The sequence below is a fragment of the Manis javanica genome, chromosome 2 (genome assembly GCF_040802235.1).
Source record: "Manis javanica isolate MJ-LG chromosome 2, MJ_LKY, whole genome shotgun sequence".
NCBI classification, from domain to species: Eukaryota; Metazoa; Chordata; class Mammalia; order Pholidota; family Manidae; genus Manis; species Manis javanica.
In genome coordinates this window covers 67,822,573-67,837,670 of record NC_133157.1, presented here as the reverse complement: position 1 = coordinate 67,837,670, position 15,098 = coordinate 67,822,573, and the positions used below count along the sequence as shown (strand labels likewise).

Below are 15,098 nucleotides of genomic sequence, written 5' to 3'. Positions count from 1 at the left end.
ATAGCTTCACAGGAGAATTCCACCAAACATTTAGAGTTAATATCTATCTTTCTCCAATTATTTCAAAAAATGAAGAGTAAGGAAAGCATCCAAATTCATTCTACAAGGCCAGCATCAACCTTTATACAATACCAAAGACACTACAAAAAGATCAGAGACCAATTATCACTGATGAATATAGATGCAAAAATCTTCCAACAATTCAAAATGTAAATTAAAAGAATCATTCACCATGACTAAGTGTAATTTATTCCAGGAATGCAAGGAGGATTAAATCTCAAAATCAATCAATGTGAATACACCACATTAATAAAAGAATAAAAAAACCTATGGTCATCTCAGTATCTTCTGAAAATGCATTTGACAAAATTCAGCTTTCATTCATGATAAAAGTTCTCAATGAAGTAGGTATAACAGGGAGCATATCTCAACATAAAAGGCCACATATGACAAACCCACAGCTAACATGATACTCAATAGCGAAATGCTGAAAGCTTTTCCTCTAAGACCAGAAACAAGATAAAGATGCCCACTCTCACCACTTTTATTCAACATAGTATTGGAGGTCCTAGCCACAGTAATCAGGCAAAAAAAAAAAAAAGGCATCCAAAATTGGTATAAGGAAAAAGTAGAAGTGTCACTATTTGCAGATGACAAGATACTATATATGGAAAACCTTAATGACTTCACCAAAAAACTACTAGAATATATGAATTCAGTAAAGTTACTGGTATAAAAATGAATATAGATTCTGGGATTAAAGATGGTGGCGTGAGAGGAGAGACAGAGGCTTCCTCCTAAAACCGCATATAATACGAAAATACAATTAATACAACTGATCCTGAGAGAGCAGCAGGAAAGAGGACTGCGCCAGACTGCATCCACCTGGAGAAAAGAGCAGACCTCACGGAACAGGGTAACGTACCAAAGCTGTGGCCCAGCAGGACCCAAGCCCTTTCCCCACTCCAGCTCACATGTGGGAGGAAGAGAAACTGAGCAGGGAGGGGGTGGAGGCCTGGGACTGCTGAATACCTAACTCTGGAGATCTGCTCTGGAAGCACAAATCTACATTTCAAGGTGCTTTCATTATACTCTTGTAACTAGGAGATTGGAAAGCTAAGACAGGCAGAATTCCTGGAGAGACTTGAATTTCCAGCAGCTTGTGGAAAGCAGGGATCCATATCTGGCTGCTCTGGGACAAGAAAGGTGGGCAGTCTGACAGACTTCCTAACAAGGCAGCCCTAAGCAAGAGGGCTGCTAAAGGGGCAAGGATTGCAGAGCTTAATGCTCAGGAGAAAGGACAGGTAGACAAATTTATCTGGATGCACTCTGCCCAGCAGGCTGGGTGGGAGCTTTCACGATTTCCAGGTGCTCCAGCTCCCTGACTGGCTACACAGCTCCAAGGACCTCTCCATGATAGGCAGCCTACTGTGCCTTTCTCCTGGCCAGCCCCACCTGGCTCTCAAACCGGCAAACCCTACACTGGCGTTAGGCCAGCCAGAGGGAAGATCTGCCTACAGCAACTACAAATGCAAAGCACAGAGGCTTATACCTGTGTGCTAAGCCCACTGGTTCAGGCAGTGGAGACAGGCATAGCAGCCGGGAAGCAGGAAACAGCTCTTTCCTCCCCCCAGGCACCAATACCACTCCCCTGCAACCCCTGACAGTGCTTCACGGGCTGAACAGCTCCAGAGAGGAGAGGTTCTGGACACTAGAGGGCGCCATATACAAATATGAAATGCCAAAGGAACCTGGTTCAGAGTAAAATTGATATAACCCCTGAGAAAGACGACATGGACCTCATGAATCTTCCTGAAAGGGAGTTCAAAATAAAAATCATTAACATGCTAATAGAGGTATGGAAAGATATTCAACAACTCAGGAACAAGTTCCGGTAGGAGATTCAATCACTGAAGAGCACAAAGGAAGGTATTAAAAGCAGACTGAATACAGTGGAGAAGACGATAAATGATACAGAAACTAGGGAAGAGGAATACAAAGAAGCTGAGGCACAGAGAGAAAAAAGGATCTCTAAGAATGAAAGAATATTGAGAGAACTGTGTGACCAACCCAAACGGAACAATATTCGCATTATAGGGGTACCAGAAGAAGAAGAGAGAGAAAAAGGGATAGAAAGCGTCTTTGAGGAGGTAATTGCTGAAAACTTCCCCAGTGAGGGGAAGGAGACAGTCTCTCAGGCCATGGAGGTGCACAGATCTCTCAACACAGGGACCCAAGTAAATGTCTTTACTATTACTAAAGACATACAGTAATTAAAATGGCAAAGATCAAGGAAAGGACAGACTATTAAAAGCAGCCAGAGAAATAAGATCACATACAAAGGAAAGCCCATCAGGCTATCACCAGACTTCTCAGCAGAAACCTTACAGGCCAGAAGGGAGTGGCATGATGTATTTAATGTAATGAAGCAGAAACGCCTGGAACCAAGATTACTTTATCTGGCAAGATTATCATTTAAATTTGGAGGGATTCAACAATTTCAAGATAAGCAAAAGCTGACAGAATTTACCTCCCACAAACCATCTCTAAACTCTATTTTGGAGGACTGCTATAGATGGAAGTGTACCTAAGGTTTAACAGCTGTCACCAGAAGTAATAAAACCACAGTAAAGAAAGTAGAACACCTAATTACAAAGCAAATGCAAAATTAAATTAACTATCCCCAAAGTCAATCGAGGGATAGACAAAGAGTAGAGAATATGATACCTAATATAGAAAGAAAGGAGGAGGAGGAAAAAGGAGGAAAAAAAAAAGGCTTTAGATTGTATTTGTAATAGCATATTAAGTGAGTTAAGTTAGACTCTCAGATAGTAAGGAAGTTAACCTTGAAACTGTGGTAACCACGAATCTAAAGTCTGCAATGGCAATAAGTACATACCTATCGATAATCACCCTAAATGTAAATGGACTGAATGCACCAATCAAAAGACACAGTCACTGAATGGATAAAAAAACAAGACCCATCTATATGCTGCCTACAAGAGACTCACTTTAAACCCAGACATACACAGACTAAAAGTGAAGGGATGGAAAAAGATATTTCATGCAACTAAATAGAGAGAAAAAAGCAGGAGATGCAGTACTCATATCAGACAAAATAGACTTCAAAACAAAGAAAGTCACAAGAGACAAAGAAGGACATTACGTAATGATAAAAGGGTCAATCCACCAAAAAGATATAACCATTATAAATACCTATGCACCCATCACAGGAGCACCTACATATGTGAAACAAATACTAACAAAATTAAAAGGGGAAATAGAATGCAATGCATTCATTCTAGGAGACTTCAACACTCCACTCACTCTGAAGGGCAGATCAACCAAACAGAAGATAAGTAAAGAGACAGAGGCACTGAACAACACAATAGAACAGATGGACCTAACAGACATTTACAGAACTCTCCACCCAAAAGCAGCAGAATACACATTCTTCTCAAGTACACATGGAACATTTTCAAGAATAGAACATATACTAGGCCACAAAAAGAGCCTCAGTGAATTCAAAGACTGAAATTGTACCAACCAGTTTCTCAGACAACAAAGGTATGAAACTAGAAAGAAATTATGCAAAGAAAATGAAAAATCCCACAAACACATGGAGGTTTCATAACATTCTCCTAAATAACCAATGGATCAATGACCAAATAAAAACAGAGATCAAACAATATATGGAGACAAATGACAAGAATATTCAAACACCGCAAAATTTGTGGGACGTAGCCAAGACCGTGCTAAGAGGAAAGTATATTGCAGTACAGGCCTACCTCAGGAAAGAACAGTCCCATATAAGCAGTCTAAACTCACAATAAATGAAACTAGAAAAAGAAGAACAAATGAGGCCCAAAGTCAGTAGAAGGAGGGGCATAATAAAGATTAGAGCAGAAATAAATAAAATTGAGAAGAATAAAACAATAGAAAGAATCAATGAAAGCAAGAGCTGGTTCTTCAAGAAAATAAACAAAATAGATAAACCCCTAGCCAGACTTAAAAAGAGAGTCTACACACATAAACAGAATCAGAAATGAGAAAGGAAAAATCACTACGGACACCACAGAAATACAAAGAATAATTAGAGAATACTATGAAAAATTATATGCTAACAAAATGGATAACCTAGAAGAAATGGACAACTTTCTAGAAAAATACAACCTTCCAAGGCTGACCAAGGAAGAAACAAAATCTGAACAGACCAATTACTAGCAATGAAATTGAACTGGCAATAGAAAATACCTAAGAACAAATTTTCTGAACCAGAGAGCTTCACCATTGAGTTTTATCAAACATTTAGTGAAGACCTAATACCCATTTTCCTTAGAGTTTTCCAAAAAACTGAGGAGGGAGGAATACTTCCAAACTCATTCTATGAGGCGAGCATCACTCTAATACCAAAACCAGGCAAACACTCCACCAAAAAAGAAAATTACACACCAATATCCCTGATGAACATAGACAAAAATACTCAACAAAATATTAGCAAACTGAATTCAAAAATACACCAAAAAGATCAAGTAGGATTTATTCCAGGGATGCAAGGATGGTACAACATTCGAAAATCCATCAACATCATCCACCACATCAACAAAAAGAAAGACAAAAACCACATGATTTCCTCCATAGATGCTGAAAAAGCATTCGACAAAATTTAATATCCATTCATGATAAAAACTCTCAACAAAATGGGAATAGAGGGCAAGTACCTCAACATAATAAAGGCCGTATATGACAAATCCACACCACACCCAACATGATACTTAACAGTGAGAAGCTGAAAGCTTTTCCTTTAAGATCAGGAACAAGACAAGGATGCCCACTCTCCCCACTTCTATTCAACATAGTACTGGAGGTCCTAGCCACGGCAATCAGACAACACAAAGAAAGAAAAGGCATCCAGACTGGCAAGGAAGAAGTTAAACTGTCAGTCTTTGCAGATGACATGATATTGTACATAAAAAACCCTAAAGAATCCACTCCCAAACTACTAGAATATCGGAATTCAGCAAAGTTGCAGGATACAAAATTAATACACAAAAATCTGTGGCCTTCCTATACACTAACAATGAACTAGCAGAGAGAGAAATCAGGAAAACAATTCCATTCACAATTGCATCAAAAAAGAATAAAATACCTAGGAATAAACCTAACCAAGGAAGTGAAAGACCTATACTCTGAAAACTACAAGACACTCATGAGAGAAATTAAAGAAGATACCAATAAATAAAAACACATCCCGTGCTCATGGATAGGAACCATTCATATTGTCAAAATGGCCATCCTGCCTAAAGCAATCTATAGATTAATGCAATTCCTATCAAAATACCAACAGCATTCTTCAACGAACTAGAGAAAATCATCCTAAAATTCATATGGAACCACAAAAGACCCTGAATAACCAAAGCAATCCTGAGAAGGAAGAATAAAGCAGGGGGAATTACACTCCCCAACTTCAAGCTCTACTATAAAGCCACAGTAATCAAGACAATTTGGTATTGGCACAAGAACAGACCCACAGACCAATGGAAAAGACTAGAGAGCCCTGATATAAACCCAACCATATATGGTCAATTAATATATGATAAAGGAGCCATGGACATACAATGGGGAAATGACAGCCTCTTCAACAGCTGGTGTTGGCAAAACTGGACATCTACATCCAAGAGAACGAAACTGGATTACTGTTTAACAACCATACACAAAAGTAAACTCGAAATGGACTAAAGCCTTGATTGTAAGTCATGAAACCATAAAACTCTTAGAAGACAACATAGGCAAACATCTCCTGAATATAAGCATGAGAAACTTGTTCCTGAATGCATCTCCTCGAGAAAGGGAAACAAAAGCAAAAATGAACAAATGGGATTACATCAAAATAAAAATTTTTTGTACAGCAAAGGACATCATCACAGAACAAAAAGGCATCCTACAGTATGGGAGAATATATTTGTAAATGACATATCTGACAAGAGGTTAACATCCAAAATATATAAAGAACTTACACGCCTCAACATCCAAAAAGCAAATAACCCGATTAACAAATGGGCAAAGGATATGAAGAGATGGTTCTCCAAAGAAGAAATTCAGATGGCCAAAACAGACACATGAAAAGACGCTCCACATCACTAATCATCAGGGAAATGCAAATTAAAACCACAATGATATATCACCTCACACCAGTAAGGACAGCCAGCATCGAAAAGACTAAGAGCAACAAATGCTGGCGAGGATGTGGAGAAAGGGGATCCTCCTACACTGCTGGTGGGAATGTAAGCTAATTCAACCATTGTGGAAAGCAATATGGAGGTTGCTCAAAAAACTAAAAATAGAAATACCATTTGACCCAGGAAGCCCACTCCTTGGAATTTACCCAAAGAATACAACTTCTCAGATTCAAAAAGACATATGCACCCTTATGTTTATTGCAGCACTTTTTATAATAGCCAAGATATGGAAGCAACCTAAGTGTCCATCAGTAGATGAATGGATAAAGATGTGGTACATATACACAATGGAATACTATTCGCCCATAAGAAAGAAACAAATCCTACCATTTGCAACAACATGGATGGAGCTGGAAGACATTATGCTCAGTGAAATCAGCCAGGCAGAGAAAGAAAAATGCCAAATGATTTCCCTCATTTGTGGAGTATAACAATAAAACAAAACTAAAGGAACAAAATGGCAGCGGACTCAAGAGACTCCAAGAGTGAACTAGCGGTTACCAAAGGAGAGAGGTGCGGGAAGGCAGGTGGGGAGAGAGGGAGGGAGAAGGGGATTGAGGGGTATTATGTTTAGTACACATTGTGTGGTGTATCATGGGAAGAACAGTGTAGCACAGAGAAGGCAGATAGTGAATCTGCAGCATTTTGCTGCACTGATGGACAGTGAGTGCATTGGGGTCTGGGTGGGGACTTGATAATATGGGTAAATGTAGTAACCGCATTGTTTTTTCATGTGAAACCTTCATAAGAGTGTATATCACTCATACCTTAATAAAAAGTTAAGAAAAAAAAAAAGAAGCAAGGAGATGCATTCAGCAGGCTTCAGGGCCCTCTGTACATGTAGAAATTTGGGATTTGAATGGACAATGGACATTTACTAAACACCTATTATGAGTATCAGGCATGGACCAATACCTTCCGAAAAGATGGATTCTCCATTTTAATCCTTTTTCATAAATATGTCAGGGCAGATATGTCCCGAGTAGATTATGTCCCTTCTCTAGGTCAAATAGTGTTTATTTTACTTTGATATAAATACCAAATATGTCATTACTGTTTTTCTGATAACCACAGTAGTAGTATCATTGTAGAAAATAAGTTACTTGTTATCCTAAAAAAAAAAAAAAATCAATATAGAGAAATTTGTTGTTACAGTATACAAATGAACTAACAAAGAGAAATTTTAAAAAATCAATCCGATTTACAATTAAGAAGACTAAAATACCCAAGAACAAATCTAACCGAGTAGGTGAAAGACCTGTACTCTGAAAACTCTAAGACACTGATGGAAGACACTGAAGACACAAATACATGGAAAGATATTCAGTGTTCATGGATAAGAAGAATATTGTTAAAATGACCATACTGCCCAAAGCAATCTACAGATTCAAAGCAACCCTGTCAAAATACCAATGGCATTATTCACTGAACTAGAGTAGACAATTCTAAAATCTGTATCGAACCACAAAAGACCCAATAACCCAAGCAATCTTGAGAAAGAACAACAAAGCTGGGCACACCACACTTCCTGATTTCAAAGTATACTACAAAACTACAGAAATCAGAATAGTATGATACTGGCACAAGAACAGATACATAGACCAAAGGAACAGAATAGAGAGCCCAGAAATAAATTTACACATGTGTGTCTGTCGATTTATCAGAAAGAAGGAAAGACTATGCAATGGAGTAAAGACAGTTTCTTCAATAAATGTTGTTGGGGAAACTGGACATGCAAAAGTATGAAAATGGATCACCGTCATACACAAAAATTCAAAAAGGATTAAAGACCTAAATAAAAAACCTGAAAACATAAAACTGCTAGAAGAAAACAGGCAATAAACTCTTGGACATCAGCCTTACCGATATTTTTCTGTATATATCTCCCCAGGCAAAGAAAACAAAGCCAAAATAAATAAGTGGGATTACATCAAACTGAAAAGCTTCTATACAGCAAAGGAAACCAACAACAAAACAAGGCAACCTATGGTATGGGAGAATATATTTGCAAATGGTATATCCTATTAAGAGGCTATCCAAAATATATAAAGAACTCATATGACTCAACACCAAAGAAACAAATAATCCAATTAAAAAATGGTCAAAAGACTAAATATACATTTTTCCAAAAAGACACAGGTTGCCAATATACATATGAAAACATGCTCAACATCACTCATCATCAGGAAAATGCAAATCAAAACCACAATGAGGTATTACGTCACACTAGTCAAAACGGCTACCGTTATCAAGACAAGAAATAAGGAGTGTTGGTGAGGATGTGGAGAAAAGGGAACTCTGGTACATAGCTGGTAGAATTGCTAATTGGTGCAGCCATTATGGAAAGCAGTATGGCGATTTCTCAAAAAACTAAAAAGAAATACTGAAGGACCCAGCAATTCTGAGAATGTACTCAAAGGAAAAAAAATCACTAATTTGAAGATATATGCATGCCTACATTTTTTATAGCATTATTTACAATAGCCAAAATATGTAAGCAGCCTAAAATGTCCATTGATAGACGAACGACTAAAGATGCAGGACATATATACAATGGAATATTACTCAGCCATAAAAAAGAACGAAATCTTGCCATTTGCAACAACATGAATGGACCTAAAGGATATTATGCTAGGTGAAATAAGTCGGAGAAAGATAAATACCATTATTCCACTTACATATGGAATCTAAAAAACAAACAAAAAACTGAAAAAATTCATGGTGGCTTCCATAGGGGAGGGGAAAGGGGGAAATGGGTGAAACAGGTGGAGGAGGAAAAATAATTAGTGACAAAATCTGGTGACAGTTGCATGAATGTATACACATCAAAATTGACCAAGCTGTAGAATAAGATTATGCATTTTACTGTATGCACCTCAATATAAACAAATTTTTTTTAAAAAAAGGTAGGCTTCAGTATAAAAAACAAATGTATTCTTGTGATTTGATCATCCTTTTGCTTTTCTTTAGTTTTGCTATATACACATATATCCCTAAACATTAATATATTTTTTGAGCATTCTATAAAGAAATTCACATTACATGTATTTTTCCAAGACAGCATTTTTCCTTATAATTGTTTTTGCAATGTAAAATAAGCTAGGGTTTATTTTCACTGAAATATAATATTCACTTCTATTTGACTACACTAGACTCTACTGCAATACTGCTATAAATGTTTACATACTTCCATCTAGAATTAACATACAAGGACTTACTAAGGTAAGTCGGAGTAAAATTTTGAGGGAATAGGTATACATATCTACAGATTTACTAGGTAATGCCATGACATTTTCCAAGATTATACAAATTTATATTCCCACCAAAAGTGTATGTTTGTACTGTTCCATATCCTCATGAGCATACGACACTGCCATTATTTTTATGAGTCTGACAGATATATACCACACTAGGGTTAATTTGCATTTCTCTAACAATTAATGAAGTTGAGCATCTTTTCATAAATTTACTGGCTGTTTGAGCTGCCTCCTCCATGAGATGTCTGAGCATATCTTCTGCCCACTTTTCTTTTTGGTTATCATTCTGCTTACTGTGTAGTCTAGGTACCAATCTTTGTTATATGTTCTATATACCTCCTTCCAATTTGTGGCTTGTCTTTTCTTTACAGTGTCTTTTGATAACCAGAAGTTTCTCTATTTTATTACAGTTAAATTTATCAATATTTTCCTCTTCAATCAACAGTTTCAAGAATTTTTTCTTTGACCCAAAATCACAAAGATATTCTTCTCTATTACTAATGTCTTCTAAAAACTTACTGGTCAACCACATGTAGATCTTCAATTCACCTGTAATTGTGTGATAATAGGATTCTTTATTCTCTGTACAGATAACCAATTGTCTCAGTAGTATTTATCCATCTTTTCCCCATTCGTCTACAACTTCAGCTGTCATAAATCAAGAGTCTATTAATCATGGCTCTGTATCTGGGCTCTTTATTCTGTCACATAATACTGCTCTACTATACATTCCTACACTAGTACTGCAATGCCTTAATTTCATATTAAGTCTTGATATCTGATAGAGCAAGTTTTCCCATTGTGTTCTACTTCTTTAGAAATATCTTAACTATTCTTGGCCCTTTGTTCTTCCATCTAAATTTGAACAAGGTTGTTATTTGGTATAGACGGTACTGGGATTTTGACTGGAATGACACTGAATATGTAAATTCATGTGAAGAATGACATTTTTATATTAAGTCTTCCTGCCCATTAATACAGTGCATCTCTCCATTTAACTGAACTTCAAAGTTTTAAGAATTTTTAAAATAATTTCTACATGATAGGTCTAACATGTCTTTCACTAATTTATTGCTATTTAAGTTGAACTTTTGTTGCTACTATAAATGGTTATATATTTTTAATTGTACTTTTTGTTCACTGTTAGTGTATAAAATGTATTGATTTTTATAATCTTTTATCTAGTGATCCTGATAAATATCCATGTGAATTCATCAGAAGACTTACCAGAAGGTTCTTCTGTGACTTTCATGTAGACACTCCTATAACCTATGAATGAGTTTTCTTTCTTTCCCACTGTTCTTCTTACCTTACTCTTCTTACCTTACTGTTCTACCTAGAACTTCCAGAACAAAGTTGAATAGCAGCAAGAGTAGATAACCTTGACTTGTTCCTGATAGATCTCTTTATTATATTAAGAAAGGTCCCTTCCATTCCTAATTTGCTAAGAATTTTTAATCATAAATTACTGTGAAATTTAATTGAATGCTTTTTCCTCTACAGAGATGATTGTGTACTTCTCCATCAAACATGTTTTTTTTATAATAATCAATCTCTAATTTCTTAAATAAATTCGATTTGGCCATTATGTATTTTGCATTTTATAGATAGATTCAGCATGCTAAAGTTGCTTTTTGTGTGTGGTTTTTGCTACTATATTTTTGAGACTGGCTAATAATTTTCTCACTCTATCCTTGCCCAATTTTGGTACTTAGAGTCACATTCTCTATGTAAAATAGGAAACTGCTGCTGTTAGAACTAATCCATAATTGTTTTTGTCTGGTGTTGTAGACAAAATTTAACAGCTGACGTGTTTTTTCTACCTAGAGTCAGTTTTGATAATTTATATAATTATAGAAACCTACATATTCACAGCTTTTTAAAAACTTAAACTTTACTAGCATAAAGTTGCTCACACTATTCTATTATGCTTTTAAATATCTGCTTCATTCTGATATGCCCCAGAGGTAGCAGTCATCAGGGCAGTCCATGAATATTCTGATTTTCCTTCAAGCTCATGGTAGGATTGCATTTCCTCATTATCTCTGATGCAAATACGCCCTGTGGGCTCCAGAGTCCAACAGCGAGGGTTCAAATCCCAGCTCCATTACTTACTGTGTAACCCTGGCAGATTACTTCACCTCCTGTGCCTTGTTTCCTTACACATAAAATGAGGATGTTAACAGTAATTTCTAACAACCAATTCCCTCCCCCAAGGTCACAATCATGGAAGTGTGTGTAGAAATGAAGATTCCATCAGCCTAAGTTATTTAAGTGACCACAATGGGCCTACACTGGATAAATAGGAAAAGCAAGAATTAACCTTTTTTATTTTTAAACCTCTTAAATTTGGGGGTTGTTTGGATCACAGCATATCTTATTTTTTCATCCCTCATATTTTTTCTTTATCCATCCCACCCCAATATTATCTTCTCAGAAGTTACTGATTTCATCAATCTTTTTGAAAAGCAAGGTTTTGTGGTCTCTACATTATTATTACTTTATTAATTCTTGCTCTTATTTTTCCACTTCTGTCAAGACTTCTTCTTTGACTTGCATATAATATACAGAAGTATATTTTCTATTTCAAACAAACGGGAAAAGCTTAGTTATCTTTTTGTCATTATTTCTATCTAAATAGCACTGTGGTCAGAGAACATGGTCTATGTGGTACCAGTACTTTTATACTTTTTTAATACATGATTCACGGCTCAGTGTATGATTTTAAGAAATGGAACATTTGTGTTTAAAAAGAATGTGTGTTCTCCAATTGGTGAGTGCAGTGTTTATAGCATGTCCACTAGTTCAAGCTTAACAGCTGTTCAAATATATTGTTACTAATTTCTTATCTGATTGATCTATTGATTACTAACAGCTCTCCTGATTATGGATCTGTTAACTTCTCAAGAGTTCTGTTGATTTTGCTTATATGTTTTAGAGCTAGACTATATGAATTCAAATTGAGAACTGAATTTATTGCTGAACTGAGCTTTTCATCAATATTTAATGACCATCTTTACCTCTAAAAGCATTTTTTGCTTTAAAGTCTACTTTGCCTGGTATTAATTCAGCTATAACTACTTTCTTTGGTATATTTGCCTGGTTTGTATTTTTTCATCCTTCTAATTTCAAATTTTCTGTAGTTTTTTATTTTAGATAATGCTCATTGTAAACAAAACTGAACTCTAACACACTTCATCATTGAAGAAGAATTTAGAGCATTTATAATGATTGTGATATTTGGATGTATTTCTACTATCTTATTTTAATGATTCATTTTCTGTTTCTTTTCTGCTCCTCCTTTCTCAAGACTTCTTTTGGGTTGTTTGGACAGGAACTGTTTTTACCTTCCCCTCTCTCATTCTACTTTAATTTTCTTGTTTGGGGGATTTATATAGTACTAATAGTTTGAATGGTTTACCTTAGAAATTTTAACATGCATATTTAACTTACAATGCATATTTAACTTATAAACTTTGACATTAATTATCTTCACTCCTCCCAACAACACAAATCCAGAGAATACTTTAACTCTGATTACTTCCCTCCAGTTGTCCAGGAAGGACAACAGTTAGTTCTATCTATCAATAGTTAGTTCACAAATTAGACATTAATATTATTTTATATGGTTTACATATCATTTCCCTACACATTTACCATTTTTTTGGCTCGCCATTTCTTTTTACATTTTGGACTTTCCTTCTGGGATCATTTTCCTTCTTCCTAAATCATATGCTTTCGTGTTTGGTATCCTGTTAATTCACTACAATGTGTCTTCTTATGAATTTCTTTAATTTATCCTGACTGGGATAGATCAGGCTTCTTGAACCTGAGGATTCCAATTTTTTAACATTTTTGGAAAATTCTTAGTCATTCTTTCTTCAAATATTGCCTCTTCCTTAGTCTATTATCTCCCTTGGAGATACTAACATGCATACTGGATTATCTTCTTTTACCTGTCATGTGTAACCCCAACTTTTTCTCTTTATATTGTACTTAAAAAAAAAATTTCAAACACTTTATTACAAATTCTCTTCTCAAATCTTTCTTTGTTGTTTTACCTGTCCATCAAGTTTCTCTCCTCAATATATTTTTAAGTTATTTTTTATTCTTTTTCAAACTTACAAATCTTTTTATTATTTCTTTTATGCAATCTTATTTCCTTAAGTAAATTACTAGTTTATAGTCTCCATCTATAAGCTCTGTAGGTCTGATTGTGCAGTCCCGTTTTTGTTGGCTCTTATTTTTGGCGAGTCATTCCCCCTATATGATGTTTAGGTTTGATTTATAAATTTCTCAAAAATTCGAATTATTTAGAGATATTTTGCTTCAGAGGATTTGCATTTGCTTCTGCCAGGTGCTTGGAGATACCACTAGTTGGGGCCACTTTAAAATTACAATTTATGATATTTAAGCCACATAGGTAATATGAATTCTGGTCCCAAACATGTGTTAAGGCTTATGGTTAAAAACTGTTTGGAAGACAGACAAAACAAAACAGACACTCTTATAGAGAACAAACTGATGGTTGCCAGAAGGGAGGGAGGTGGGGGGACGGATGAAATGGGTGACAGGGATTAAGAGATATAATTTTCCGGTTATAAAATAAGACACAGAGATGTAACATACAGCATAGGGAATATAGTCAACAATATTGTAACAATTTTGTATGGTGACAGATGGTAACTAGACTTAGTGTAGTGATAATTTTGTGATGTATAAATATTGAATTACTACGTTGTACACCTGAAATTATACAATATTGTATCTCAATTATTCTTCAATAAAACTAGTAAGAATAATTCTTTGGAAGATTTTCTTTTTAACTTCAATGTATTCAAACTTAACAATAAGTAAATAACCCCACTATCCCATTCTGTGGTGGTGTTTTTTCTGCTAAACACAGCACTTGGCTTCTAGTTTTATCTTCTAGCCCTTCCCTACCTTCAGGGACCCCAGTCCTGTGCAACCAATCTAAAGCCAGGCTCTGAGGTACAAAGTAAGCAAATGCCCCTGGGGAAATAACTCCAGAGCTTGCTTAAGTCTTCAGATCCACATTATTTTGCCTCTGCCCTTGGTAAATTTACTTCACCTTCCCACAAGCCCAGCAATATATTTAAAAACATTTTATGCTATTTCTCAGGATTTCAAGTGTTACATACCTAGAGAATTCCCAAGGTATATAGTCCAAAACACTTCTAGAAATGGGTATCTCCCAGCATCTCTTACCTGCCAAGTTCATTCTTTATACTGAAGCACTACACATTTGCTATACCCAAGGAACCAAGACGTAGAAATTGATTTGCTACTAAAATCAAATCACGACTTTGATTTTTTTTTTAAGTATTAACGTTAACTCACCTTATCTGCCCGTCCCATGAAAGCAGGTTTGCCTGCTAATCCAAGGCAAATGGCACACACAATGCTGGACTTCCCTGTTCCATTAGCTCCAATAATCATATTCAAGTGGGGTCCAGGAGATACTTCACAGATATCATATGTTCTGAATTACAAAAAAGGAAGTTACTAAGCGGAGATAAAAACTGAAGAATGTCTTCTCTACAAAAATACTTTTAGGTGCTTTACATCATCTACAGGCTTC

The 15,098-nt window shown here is 35.8% G+C and overlaps 1 protein-coding gene across 5 annotated transcripts in view; it reads right to left on the bottom strand.

The window, feature by feature from the left end:
- The window catches only part of SMC5 (structural maintenance of chromosomes 5), a 107,208-nt gene that overhangs the window by 87,670 nt on the left and 4,440 nt on the right, over nt 1–15,098 (bottom strand). For all 5 annotated transcript variants that reach the window (XM_073228638.1, XM_017651264.3, XM_073228636.1 and 2 more), the window contains one exon: nt 14,858–14,999. In XM_073228638.1, coding sequence (XP_073084739.1) covers nt 14,858–14,999 — 142 coding nt within the window. Of the gene's footprint in view, nt 1–14,857; nt 15,000–15,098 lie in introns of those variants that run through there.